General features: G+C 43.6%; 1 protein-coding gene across 1 annotated transcript in view; it reads right to left on the bottom strand.

Annotated features, from left to right (window-relative positions):
* The window catches only part of LOC117879455 (fructose-1,6-bisphosphatase isozyme 2), a 35,264-nt gene that overhangs the window by 10,053 nt on the left and 12,715 nt on the right, over positions 1-12,496 (bottom strand). Inside the window, exons 4-5 of the mRNA XM_034774656.1 lie at positions 9,236-9,376; positions 7,768-7,905 (exon numbers count right to left, since the gene is read on the bottom strand). Coding sequence (XP_034630547.1) covers positions 7,768-7,905; positions 9,236-9,376 — 279 coding nt within the window. The remainder of the gene's footprint in view (positions 1-7,767; positions 7,906-9,235; positions 9,377-12,496) is intronic.

The following is a 12,496-nucleotide window of genomic DNA, read 5'->3' as shown; positions in this document are numbered from 1 at the left end:
TGTCCCACACCCTCGCGGCTGTCCCCGGGAACGATCCCTTTCGGCTGACCCTCTCCCGCCTCCACCGCGTGGCTGCAAACCAGCGGTTACAGTTCTGTAAAGGAACGGTAAAGCAGTCCCAACACTAACATTCCCCTACCTCATTCAAAGCAGGTCATCATGAGCGACATCACCCTCATGAGGATCTCTGAGAGCGACAGACAGAGAATGCTCCGGGAAAGCCTTCAAAGACCAGGGCCGTATGCCGCCATGCTGTGCCAAGCAATGATTCCGGAGTACTTGCTAGTCTCGTGGCGCGGCAACGTGTCCTACTACGGAGGACCCAATAAGGCCGCTCTCCCCAAGAACCTAATGCAGCGGATTTCAAATTACCTGCAGGAGAGCTTCCTTGAGATGTCCCAGGAGGATTTCTGCTCCATCCCCGGACATATAGACCGCATCTTACTGTAGCTGCAGTAGCAGGGACTAAACAGTAGAGCGGCTTGGGCAGGACAATCATGCAAAACCGGACATTGCTAGATTTTTTTCAAATAGTTGCACTGCCCATGACTGAACCGTTAAGTTAATCAAACTAATCATGAGAAACCCATTTTTTAAATTGTTAATAATCATGTTCTGTTACAAATAAATGTTTAGATGTTTACAACACTTACTGGATGATCCTTCACCAGATTCTGTGTCCGGGGTAACGGCTGGGGAGGGTTGGTAGGGGATCTCTGTAAGGGTGATGAAGAGATCCTGGCTGTCGGGGAAATCAGCGTTGTGAGCGCTGTCGACTGCCTCGTCCTCCTCATCTCCTTCCTCATCTTCCCCGTCCGGTAACATGTGCAAGGATCCGGCCGTGGACACTATCCCATCCTCAGAGTCCACAGTCAGTGGTGGGGTAGTGGTGGCGGCCGCACCGAGGATGGAATGCAGTGCCTCGTAGAAACGGGATGTCTGGGGATGGGATCCGGAGCGTCCGTTTGCCTCTTTGGTCTTCTGGTAGCCTTGCCTCAGCTCCTTGATTTTCACGCGGCACTGCGTTACATCCCGGCTGTATCCTCTCTCTGCCATGTCTTTAGAGATCTTCTCATAGATCTTTGCATTCCGTCTTTTGGATCGCAGCTCGGAAAGCACGGACTCATCGCCCCACACAGCGATGAGATCCAAGACTTCCCGATCAGTCCATGCTGGGGCCCTCTTTCTATTCTGAGATTGCACTGCCATCAGTGCTGGAGAGCTCTGCATCGTTGCCAGTGCTGCTGAGCTCGCCACGATGTCCAGACAGGAAATGAGATTCAAACTGGCCAGACAGGAAAAGGAATTCAAATTCAAATTTTCCCGGGGCTTTTCCTGTGTGGCAGTTCAGAACATCCGAGCTCTTACTGCTGTCCAGAGCGTCAACAGAGTGGTGCACTGTGGGATAGCTCCTGGAGCTATTAGCGTCGATTTCCATCCACACCTAGCCTAATTCGACATGGCCATGTCGAATTTAGCGCTACTCCCCTCGTCGGGGAGGAGTACAGAAGTCGAATTAAAGAGACCTCTATGTTGAACTAAATACCTTCGCGGTGTGGACGGGTGCAGGGTTAATTCGATGTAACGGCGCTAACTTCGACATAAACGCCTAGTGTAGACCAGGCCTGGGACACGTAAGGGTGGCAGCTTGAAAGTGCTGATTGACCTGTTCCGCTCAGACTTGCTCTGTTTGTGTGGGTGTGTTCATCCGTTTCTGGGGCTGGAGGAACCCAGCCCTAGGGAACCTAGGTCCTGCAGGATAGCTCCATTGGGAGGGGACATGCATAAGGGAGAAGTAGAGCTCCATATGAAAACACATGTGAGACAAGCAGTACATTGATAGAATTACAGAATTCCCCTCTCCCCCAGAAGAATAACCAGAATAAATGAGCATACCCCAAAGTAACGGGCAAAACTGGTAACACTGCCAGGCTGGGTAGCTGGCAAAGCTGCAGTGTATCATTGCCCTCTTCATTTTGTTACAAGTCCGAAATCAAAATTTGCCTAAATCCCTGACCACTTACGGGACACTCTAAATGTTGGCAGGCCAATAGTTTGACACACCCTTTCTCAAAAGGATAGAGTCTCTTATAAAATGTAGTAATGTCCATGCAACCCCAAAGTAGTTGCAGCAGTTTTTAAACTCTCCCTGGGCAGTATGAGCCACTCATGGTAACTTTGTGGCATCATATGTGCGTGCAATTTGAGTACATGAGAACCTGATACCATCTTTCCACTTTCCCTGCTTGCTCTGTCTTGAAAGCCAACACAGACTGAGACTGCTGATAACCTTGCTTCCTCATGTGATCAGAAAAATGGGTGTAGTCAGGTGCTTCCAGGGATGGAAATGCAGGAAGAGCAGAGCAAGGGGGATCTACTCTCTGAGGATTCTTGTTGTTTTGCTCCCATATAGATGCTATGGTTTTAGGATTGTTGCAGACTTATTTTGGAGATTAGTTGAGGGACTGAAGATTATTTGAGAGTATGGTTTTGTTTGCTTTTAGCTTTTTGGAAGGCAGTTTATCACAGAAAATGTCATTTTTGGGAGAGCAGTAAGAAAATGTATGCCTATCAAACTTAATAGTGTCCATTTAAAATCTGGGGGACATGTGGTCCTCGCATGCATCGCCTCTGATCCTCTGCCTCTATCAGTATACACCTTCCAACTTCTGCAACAAAGGAGGCAGGGGTTTTACTGACAAATCTCCTTCATTGCACAATCCTTATTCATCCCCAGAGCCAGGTCCAACCTGTGCCCTGAATGGGGTTAGGGGTCCTGTTGTTAAAAATAGTATGTGATCAAGTAATTTAAAGACTATATCACAATCCATAAGCACAAGGGAGCCAAATTCTGCACTGGCAGCCTTAAAAGAATAGGAAATGCCAGGATTCTATTCTAACTTTTGAGTGCTTGACTTTGCAACCTTCATAATGTCCTTTTAAGAAAAAGAATTTTTCTGTGCGTATTATGACATAGAGGACCACATTCCACTAGTGTGTTTGAGTTGTCTGAATTATGTGATGATCATAACTACAGTATATGGGAATAGGAAGGACAGCTGGTAATCCTGCTTCCTCTAGCAGGGATTGGTTGTTTCTTACCATGATAGAAACATAACTGATACAGACACAGCTGAATGCATGATCATGCTACAAATAATAGAAAATAGAAACTACTTCATTTTAATGCAGTTGTCACCTGCACCACAAGGACCTGGGAAACAGACAAAAGCAAACCTTTGACTTCCCTTTAGAAACAAGACACTAGCAGGTGTACATTCAGTATTCCCTTTAGTTTTCAAGTTTTACTTCTTGTTTGATCCCTTATGATACAGTCTGGCATTCTCACAGCTGCAACTGAATATCTCATATGTTTCTCTTTCAGATGAGAAAGCTAATGTATGCTGCATGATGGCTGGAACAATGCCCAGATTTCCCTCTCAGACAAAGATAACAGACATGAATGCCAGTGAAATACTTTTTCCTCTGATTAGACTCTCAGAAATGCCTAATTTGTATGTGCATCTGGAGAGCATTTGATATTGGCTCAGTGGGTCTTAATGAGAGAGAGAGAGAGAGACAGAGATTTCCAAGATCCCTGTAGCATATGCATGGCCACTGAGTACCACCACCCCCAGAACTGCTGCGATGTTTTCAACAGTGGGGTGGCGGAAGCAGGCATCAGTGCATGCCAGTATCCTGCTCCATGCAGCTGTGTGTGTGTGTTCCAAGAGGCAGGAGTGCTGGCTACTGTGCCTCACATAAAACTGGATGCCAAGTCCCCCACCCAAATTGCTGCTCTGACATGATGCTGCCATGGGCTATGAGCCACACCAAGCATCAGACCATCACTCACACAGATGCCCACTTCTGCCTCCTTGTTGGAAAAATTGTGGTATTAGCTAATTTTGCTATTTCCAAGCAGTCCGTGAAATCATGATTTTCACAGGGTCCTATTTATGAGTCTCTTATGCTTAAACCAAATGGATTTAAATGGTTCAAAACATGAAGGTCGGGTAGTGTTTTCCCACAGTATTACATCAGCTTTCTCCTCAACCCATGCACATCTACTCATCTATGTGGCACCTGTTTTCTTCTACAGAGGTAGTGTTAGATGCATGGCTAGAAAGAAGATCTCCTATGAAGGGAGACATAGCTCTGGCTCAAAGTAAAATTTGGTTTCCCTAGCTATCTTCTTATGTACAAAACTCGTTTCCTCCATAACATTGCCCATCGTGGAGTGCATGTTAGAATCAGCATACTCCTTTACACACACTACAGGAAGCTCTTCAGGTGGCAGCTGCTATCCAAGCTTGAGCAGCAGACCAGAGGTTTTGTGATGGTTAGCAAGAGATTTAGGTTTACTCTGGACTCTTCTCCCTCCCACCATCCCCGCACCATTGCCATGGATCGTAGTCACATTCCAGAAGAGAGGGATTGGTCTAGGGCCTTTGCATTTGACTTTGAAGCAAGAAGTGTGCCCTTCTAAATGAAGGTGAGATGCTGTGGAGGAACTGATAAGAGAAAAGGGGTAATAGAGATCAATAAATATAAGGGACAGGAAAATGAACAGTAATTGAAATAATTAGTTAACTAACTTAGTTACTAATATGGCCTAGCAAAGAATAAGAACATGCACAGAGGCAAATATGAAGTCCTTTTTGAAGCAGTGTTCTAGGTTTCATTTAGGAATCTTTGAGGAAATCGTGAGGAATTTTCCTTCAGTCTCCTCCCCTGCCTCCAGCTTGGAACTGCCCAGAAAGTTCATTTTTATCTTAGTCTTTGATTTTGTATCTGCAAATAACCGTGAGTACATTTTTTTGGCATCTAGCTGTTGTGACAGACCCAGACCAGTGGGGTACAGGAGTCTGGTAGAGGGCAAATATACTGTTCACTGGATGAGTAGTTTTCTGTTCCCTGAGTGACCAGAGCAGGGTCTGCACTAGAGTAATCAGGAACCTGCTAGAACCAGTTAAGGCAGGCAGGCTAATTAGGACACCTGGAGCCAATTAAGAAGAAGCTGCTAGAATCAATTAAGGCAGGCTAATCAGGGCACCTGGGTTTTAAAAGGAGCTCACCTCAGTTTGTGGTGTGAGTGTGAGTAGCTGGGAGTAAGAGGCGCAAGGAGCTGAGAGTGAGAGGGTATGCTGCTGGAGGACTGAGGAGCACAAGCGTTATCAGACACCAGGAGGAAGGTCCTGTGGTGAGACTAAGGAAGGTGTTTGGAGGAGGCCATGGGGAAGTAGCCCAAGGAATTGTAGCTGTCATGCAGCTGTTACAGGAGGCACTATAGACAGCTGCAGTCCACAGGGCCCTGGGCTAGAACCTGGAGTAGAGGGTGGGCCCGGGTTCCCCCCAAACCTCCCAATTAACCTGGACTGTGGGTTCTTCCAGAGGGGGAAGGTCTCTGGGCTGTTCCCCAACCCACATGGTGAATCTCTGAGACAAGAAAATCCGCCAATAAGCACAGGACCCACCAAGATAGAGGAGGAACTTTGTCACACTGTCTAATAACCTGATTTGCAGGCTCAAGTAGTAAGATGTCTAAAAGCCTTTGACTTTATGCCTGAGAAATTGCACCTACAATTATTTGCATGTGCAAAATTGCACACTGCTTTTCTGAATTAGGCCCTACATCTTGTTTGCTTCAACTTCAAACTAATGCAGCCCAAAAAGATTGTACGGGCAGAAGCTGCTTGTTTTTTCCCCTTGTGTTTATTTTTTTTGGAGGCCAAACCCTGCAGCAGGGATGAAGAAAGCCCTCTCTTCGAGTGGAAGTGATGGCACCATAATGGCTTGTCCTTTCCTGAGGAACTATTGGTCATGCTGAACTGCCCCTACGTTTTCTGATGTGGACTAAATATTCAATAATGACTGGGCTGAAATCTTTTATAGGACCTTCCCCAGAAGATGTGAGTAGTGACTGCATTAACACACCTTAATTACCTTTTAAAGTTAAAAAAACTCCTGCTGCTGACTAGATGTTTTAGTTCAGAAACACTTCCAACAGCCAGTTTGCAACAATAGCACAGAGCAAGGTCTAAACAATATGTTTTTGTAAATGAGGTTTGAACTCCTGCAGGATTTGAGTCGTATGATAGAACCGTGTGACAAGTTGTAGATACTCCACAAAGGTATTGACAGAGTTCTGGTGAAATGGATTGCATTGGATTGCACTGTTTGATGTTTTTCTCTCACCCTTTGAAATTGAAATGTATGAAACATAATGATACATGGCATTTCCTGTTTTTCCTTTTGGCTAGCTCTGCTCCTTGAACAAACAGCTTACACTTTTTTCAACAGTCAGGTGGCTTTATAAAAAGTAGAACATGTTCTGATCTGGGGAATTGAAGGATTCATATATAAAGAAGCAATTTTCAGGAAGCAAGAAGGCTGTAAACTGGGTTCCACTTCCCTCAAAACTACACTAAACCCCTCACTTCTCTGTTTCAAATAAAACCACATAAGCAGACGCACAGCATTCTAATACAACATATCTCATAGTAACAACTTAGAGCAATAAAGCAGAGTTCTTGGGCAGACGCACAGCAAAACTGTACCCATTTTGTTCAGTGTAGCAAGATGTAAGTTTACAGCCTACCAAGAAGTCCTCACAGAAATATGACCTGCAACCTTATCTAAAGATGTGATCCCATCAGACTTGACAAACTAAGCAGCAACAGTTTGTGACAGTACTTGGACAGGCACTCTCCAAGCAAAACACATGGTGGTACAGGAAGTAGCTAGCAAGTAGGCTCTTGTGCTACTGTGCATTACTGAACCAGTGCCTCAGTATAGTGCTCTGGGGAAGTTTGCTACTGGATGCACTGTCTTTTAGGTGAGACATAAATCAGATATCTTTTTTTCGCAAGAGTAGGGTTAATTCTAGCATCCTAATGAAATTCAAACTTGAGTAATTATAGTTTACTACATTTTGAAGTGACTTGTTGGACATACACAGTCACATTTTCAAAGAACTTTTCAAAACTGCACAGGCAAAATGTGTGCATGTACGTGTTCATACTCACAAAGGGCTCAGTCATGCCTTATTAGGCACCGATCCATGCTGAAGGCATTGCAGATGTGGAGTTCCAGGCGGCAGCAGAATGTAGAGGGTAGCGTGCCCTCAGCTATACCTGTTCAGGTGGTACAATGTACGCCCCCTATGGGGGAAGGGTGCATGGGCATGAGTCCACCTCTTTGTCTTTTGGGGTTGTATTGTGCCCCATGAGGCGTTAGGAGGGAGCAGTCTTTGCACTTTGGGAAGCATTGGATTTGCAGCTGTACCCTGCTGCTGCACAAGGGTGCAACTGGGGGGAGGATTTTTACACCCCGCCCTTCAATGCAACCTACTGAGCAGTAGTGAGAAATCTAGCCCAAAATGGATAATTGTGCATGTTATTAATTGAGGTACGTATTCAAATATATTTGAAAATAGGTGCATGTCCAAATTTTGCATGCATAATTTCAGACGTTCTTTAAAACTCTGGCTCTTATTATCTAGCACATCTTTCTCCAAACTATTACAGAATGCCGATGAGCTTGGCTACCATATAGGTTGAAGTAATAAAGGATTTTCAGAGTAGTGGAATCCAAAGTACTTTAGCCATGTAGCCAGAACATACCAGGTTGTAGATAATGTTTCCAAGGTCAAGGAGTTTAATTCAGCAAAACAATCAAACCTATCCTCCTCTTTGAGCCGTACTTTGCTCAAAGCAGCATGAGCCCTTGATGCATTAGCTGATTACAAAGCTGCTATTTTCTCACCTCAGGGAATTTCTTCCTTTGTAAATATTCTGTCATCACAGGATCAAAGTACTTGGCATAACCCTCATTGATACTGTAGATCTTCCCTTTCTTCTTGATTTTCACATCTTTATTCACCAGAACAAATTCACCAAGGGCCTACAGAAGAATGAGGTGCACCAATTACTAGCAGGCAGCGGGATACCATGCTAAAGGAAAGTTTGAAAGACTTCAGCACAATGTGGTCCTTTAATCAATATTCATTTATATGACTTGTCATTGTTTCAAGCAGATCACAAGCTGGAAAGCTGCTTTAGGTACAGGAAGATTTGCCATATCTTCAATGTGAACAAAAATAATCTCAGAAATAATTGTCATAAAATGAATACCCAGTCCAGTATTGTGAACCCCAAATGTTTAAAAATGAGTCAGACCTGAAAACATCATGAGACTGGCATCAAAATCATGAGATGCTTTTTTTAATTGATTTTTGGGGTTGTCTTTTGATTTTGATTTTTTTTAACTGCCCCTGCACACCCTCACTGTATATATATGTCAATTAGAGTGTTGCTAACATCCCAAATATATTGAGTAAGCTGACCTTGGCCACTGCTGCATGAGATCTCCCTGTCTGCCTGATGATTTGGAGCTTCCAGCTTCTCTCCAAACCTGAAAATTCTAATTAATTAATTCAGTGTGTCCTCCCTCAGCACTCACATCAATTCTGTCCCCAGTCTGTCTGCTTGGTATAATCTCTTCAGTAAGTTACTTTTAGCGCTTAGGTATATTGGCCTTCACTGAAGTCAATGCACTAAGATCATGGAGCCAAGATTTCACCCATTGATCAAATAAAACCTTTATATTGTTACCTATCTTGTGCTGACTTTCCAAATGAGCCATCTCCTTTCTCCTTCTCAAGCTCCCTGGACAATGCTGTCTGGGCTTCTGGTGTCTGATTTTGAGAAGCAGTCTGCAGTTTTATGGGCATGTTTTTTTATTTGCAATATTTGAGTATGCAAGTCAAAGCACTTAAAGTAAAGCTACCTAACCTGCAGATGCAGTCAGGAAGTTAGGGGTATAAGTGTGTATGAATTATACCCATAATTAATATTTGCATTTGCTGAATTAAAAGCTAAAGTGAGGCCCTTTTTTTGAGGGTGGGGCCCTTAGTTGGGGGCAAAGGCACTGATGAATTTTCTTAAACATTTCCCAGTATAGGGCTGTGATGTAGTCTTAAGATGAATGCACAGGGGCAAGGTCTCAATTTCTTCCCTTCCATGAATGGGACTGTGGTTCTGCAGCCAACGTGGTTTTGTATTACCAAGTACCAGTAGGACAAGGATGGATTAAAACAGGAGCTGGTCAAAAGGGAGAATGCCACAAATAATATTCTCTAGATCAGATTGGAATGAGAAAATAAGTAAAGCCTAGCATATGAAATACTAAAAGGCAAAAAGAATGTATATAGTAATTAACATCTTGTTTATACCGGATCTAGCATGAAGCAGTCCACTCCTTGCCCGGTAGAAAGCGCCACCAGCGTAGCACTGCCATACAAGGCATAGCCTGCTGCAACAATATTTCGTCCTGGCTGCAAGGCATCCTTTTCAGAGGGCTCATCTTCTGTTGTCTGAGGAAAGAATTATCACAATATTGAAGGTTGAGATCTTAATGGAAAACAATAAAAGCAGAACTCAAATTTAAATGAAAAACTGTTAAAATAACTAATATCCTCTAGGGTTGCCAGGTGTCCGGTTTTTTACCAGAACGCCCAGTCAAAAAGGGACCCTGGCGGCTCCGGTCAGCACCACCGACTGGGCCATTAAAAGTCAGGCTAAGGCAGACTCCCGAGTTCCACGCAGCTCCCGGAAGCAGTTGCCAATTTCCCTAGTACTCACCTCTCCACAACAGCAAGCTTTGTTGTTTATCATTGGTTTTGCTTGCTGTGGTTTTTAAATCAGTTTTCAGTCCTCTAGGACTTATTTATAAACCACCATACACATTTACGGCATTATATAAATAACAATGTGAGCGTTCCTATTCAAGTCGTATAAAATGCTTTATTGTTTTTACAAACATGAATATTAAGCACCCTATGTACGGGGTACTATTTACTCTTCTTTAGAGTAATATCTTCTTTAGAGATCTGTAAGCAACATGTGAGTTAAATTCATAGATGGTATTAAACTGGCAGGAACTGCAAATGTCCATGAGGACAGAGACATAATTCAAAAGGACCTAAAGAGAGAGCAGAAAACAGCAGAAAAAAAAATGCAAGATGATATATCAAGCTGGGCAATGACTATTCAAATGTTCTTATTCAATGAAAAGGAGAAACTTGAGAAGCCATAATGCTGAAAAAGACCTAAGGGTAATAGGGAACAACAAATTAGCATGAATTCATTATGCAATGTGACAGCAAGATAGACCTGTAGAATTTTGGGCTGTATTCACAGAAACATCATATCATGGAGAAGAGAGGGGGTGTTGACAGTCTTTTTCTGTAAGACTGTATGTAAAATTGCATTTATCTCTAGGTCCCACATTGACAGAAATATATTTAGTCTAGAGGGAGTTCAGAGAAAAGCAACAAAAGTTATCGGGGCTGGAGGGCCTGACTTAAGAGAGAAATATTTACAGCTGGCTAGAAAATATTTACAGTTGGCTAGGAAATGACAGAGGTAGGGACATAAGTTTATGAATGTTTTGAAGGGTGTTCAAATGGATACAAAAGCAGTAATTGTATTAAATTATTAAAGTGAAAATTTGCACTAAGCGCTAGAAAAACTTCTTAATAGACGTATTAGACTTTTGATTAGTCTTCCTAGGGAAGCGATGGAGGTCCCATTGCTTGGGAGATTTAAAAGTACACTGGACAAAACATTACAAGTCCTACTTTAGTAGGACACACCAGTATTCTGGCAGGGAGGCAGAGTAGCTGATATAATAATTTCCCCCCAGTCTCTGACATCTCTACCTTTTCTGACTCTGTGATAAATTCTGAGAATTGTTATTCTCTATGCTCATTCAGGGTGAAATAGTGCCATTGACTTCATTGGAGCCAGGATTTCACCCTTGATTTTTGGCCTGTTTGCCAAAAAAGTTTGTCAGTTGTGGTGGCTTTTTTGTGATGATGCCTGTTTAGTAGGAACTTGAATGAAACCTTTAGTCACAGTCCTGAGGTCCCTGTTTAGCTTTTACTCGTTTCTGACTCACGCAAACGAACTCCCATGGATTGGAATGGGATTTCATTAGTTTGAGTAGAAGCTGAATAACAAGTTAAGGATTTTGCCCTAGCTAGGGTTGATCAAAAACTTACTATTAAAATTGTTTTTCAATGGAAAATAGGGTTTTTGACTATAACAGGGCCACCTGTCCCTTTAAGGGCCGGGAAGCCTTGGGCCAGTTAGCCCAGCCCTACCTGTGCAGGGTGTGAGACTTAAAAGGAGGAAGAGGAAGTAGGGAGTGAGTTCCCTGAGGAAGGCTGCCAAAAGTCCATGGAGAGGGGGAAGCAGGATGGATGGATGGCTAGACCAGCTGAGGAAAAGTGCGGGTGGTGGGGGGTGTCTCCTGTGGCTAGCTAGACAGGCTGCTTCGATGTGGGGAAAGGAGCTGAGTTTAAGCTAGGAAGAGCCACAAGAATGATTAAAGGATTAGAAAGCATGCCTTACAGTGATGGACTTGAGCTCAATCTAGTTATTTTAACAAAGAGAAGGGTAAGGGGTGACTTGATCACAGTCTATAAGTATCTACATGGAGAACAAATATCTGTTAATGGGCTCTTCAGTCTCACAGAGAAAGGAATTACATGCTCCAATGGCTGGAAGTTGAAGTTAGACAAATTCAGACTGGAAATAAGGTGCAAATTTTTAATGGTGAGAGTAATTAAACACTTGGACAATTTACTGAGGGTCATGGTGGATTCTCCATCACTGACAATGTTTAGATCAAGATTGGATGTTTTTCCTAAAAGATCTGCTGTACAACTCATTTTAGGGAAGTTCTATGGCCTATGTTATGCCAGAGGTCAGACTAGATGATCACAGTGGTCCCTTCTGGCCTTGGAATCTATGAAACTGGCTGAGGGCTACAGTCTGCCAGGGGGCCTTGGTAGGAGGATAGATCTGACCTGGACGACTGGGGCCCAAGAGCAGGCAGTTAGGTAGTGAGATAGGCAGTTGCCACTAGGAGCCTGCCAGTAAGGAAGGAGGCTGAAGGCCCAGAGGAGCTGAAGACTCTTTTGTTTTGATGTTATTTTTGGACTTGGACTTAGGGACTCTCTTAGCCAGGAAGGAATTGAATGCTTTATAGTGGGTTGGCTGGAAGGCCAACCTGCTTCTACAGTAGGAATAGACCAAAGATCATTTTGGGGAAACTGAAGCAGAAGTGCCTCAACACCAGGTCTTACCGAAGGGACATTCCAGGATAGTGCGTCTTTCTATGGAGATTTTGGACTTTGTTGAAAAACAAAGCTCCCCAAACCTGAAAAGCTTGTGCCCTATGATGCACTGTGGTGGCTGAACAAGAGGGGAGACCACTGTGCATCAGAGGCGATGTAGTTTATCCAGGGAGCCTAACCAATAGCAAAGAAAGGAGGCATGAAGCACTCAAACGACAACTCTCACAAGAACCAGGGCAGTATTTTCCAATCAAAATGTTTGGTTTTCAACTAAAAGTTTTTACCGAAAACTTGGAATTTGGCTGCAAATTTTCAGTTTTTGATTTTTTTTGCCATTCCCGCACTGCCCCA

The sequence above is a fragment of the Trachemys scripta genome, chromosome 6, assembly GCF_013100865.1.
Source record: "Trachemys scripta elegans isolate TJP31775 chromosome 6, CAS_Tse_1.0, whole genome shotgun sequence".
Classification (NCBI taxonomy): domain Eukaryota; kingdom Metazoa; phylum Chordata; order Testudines; family Emydidae; genus Trachemys; species Trachemys scripta.
Note: the sequence above shows the minus strand (reverse complement) of the source record. Positions and strands in the feature narration are given on the sequence as shown.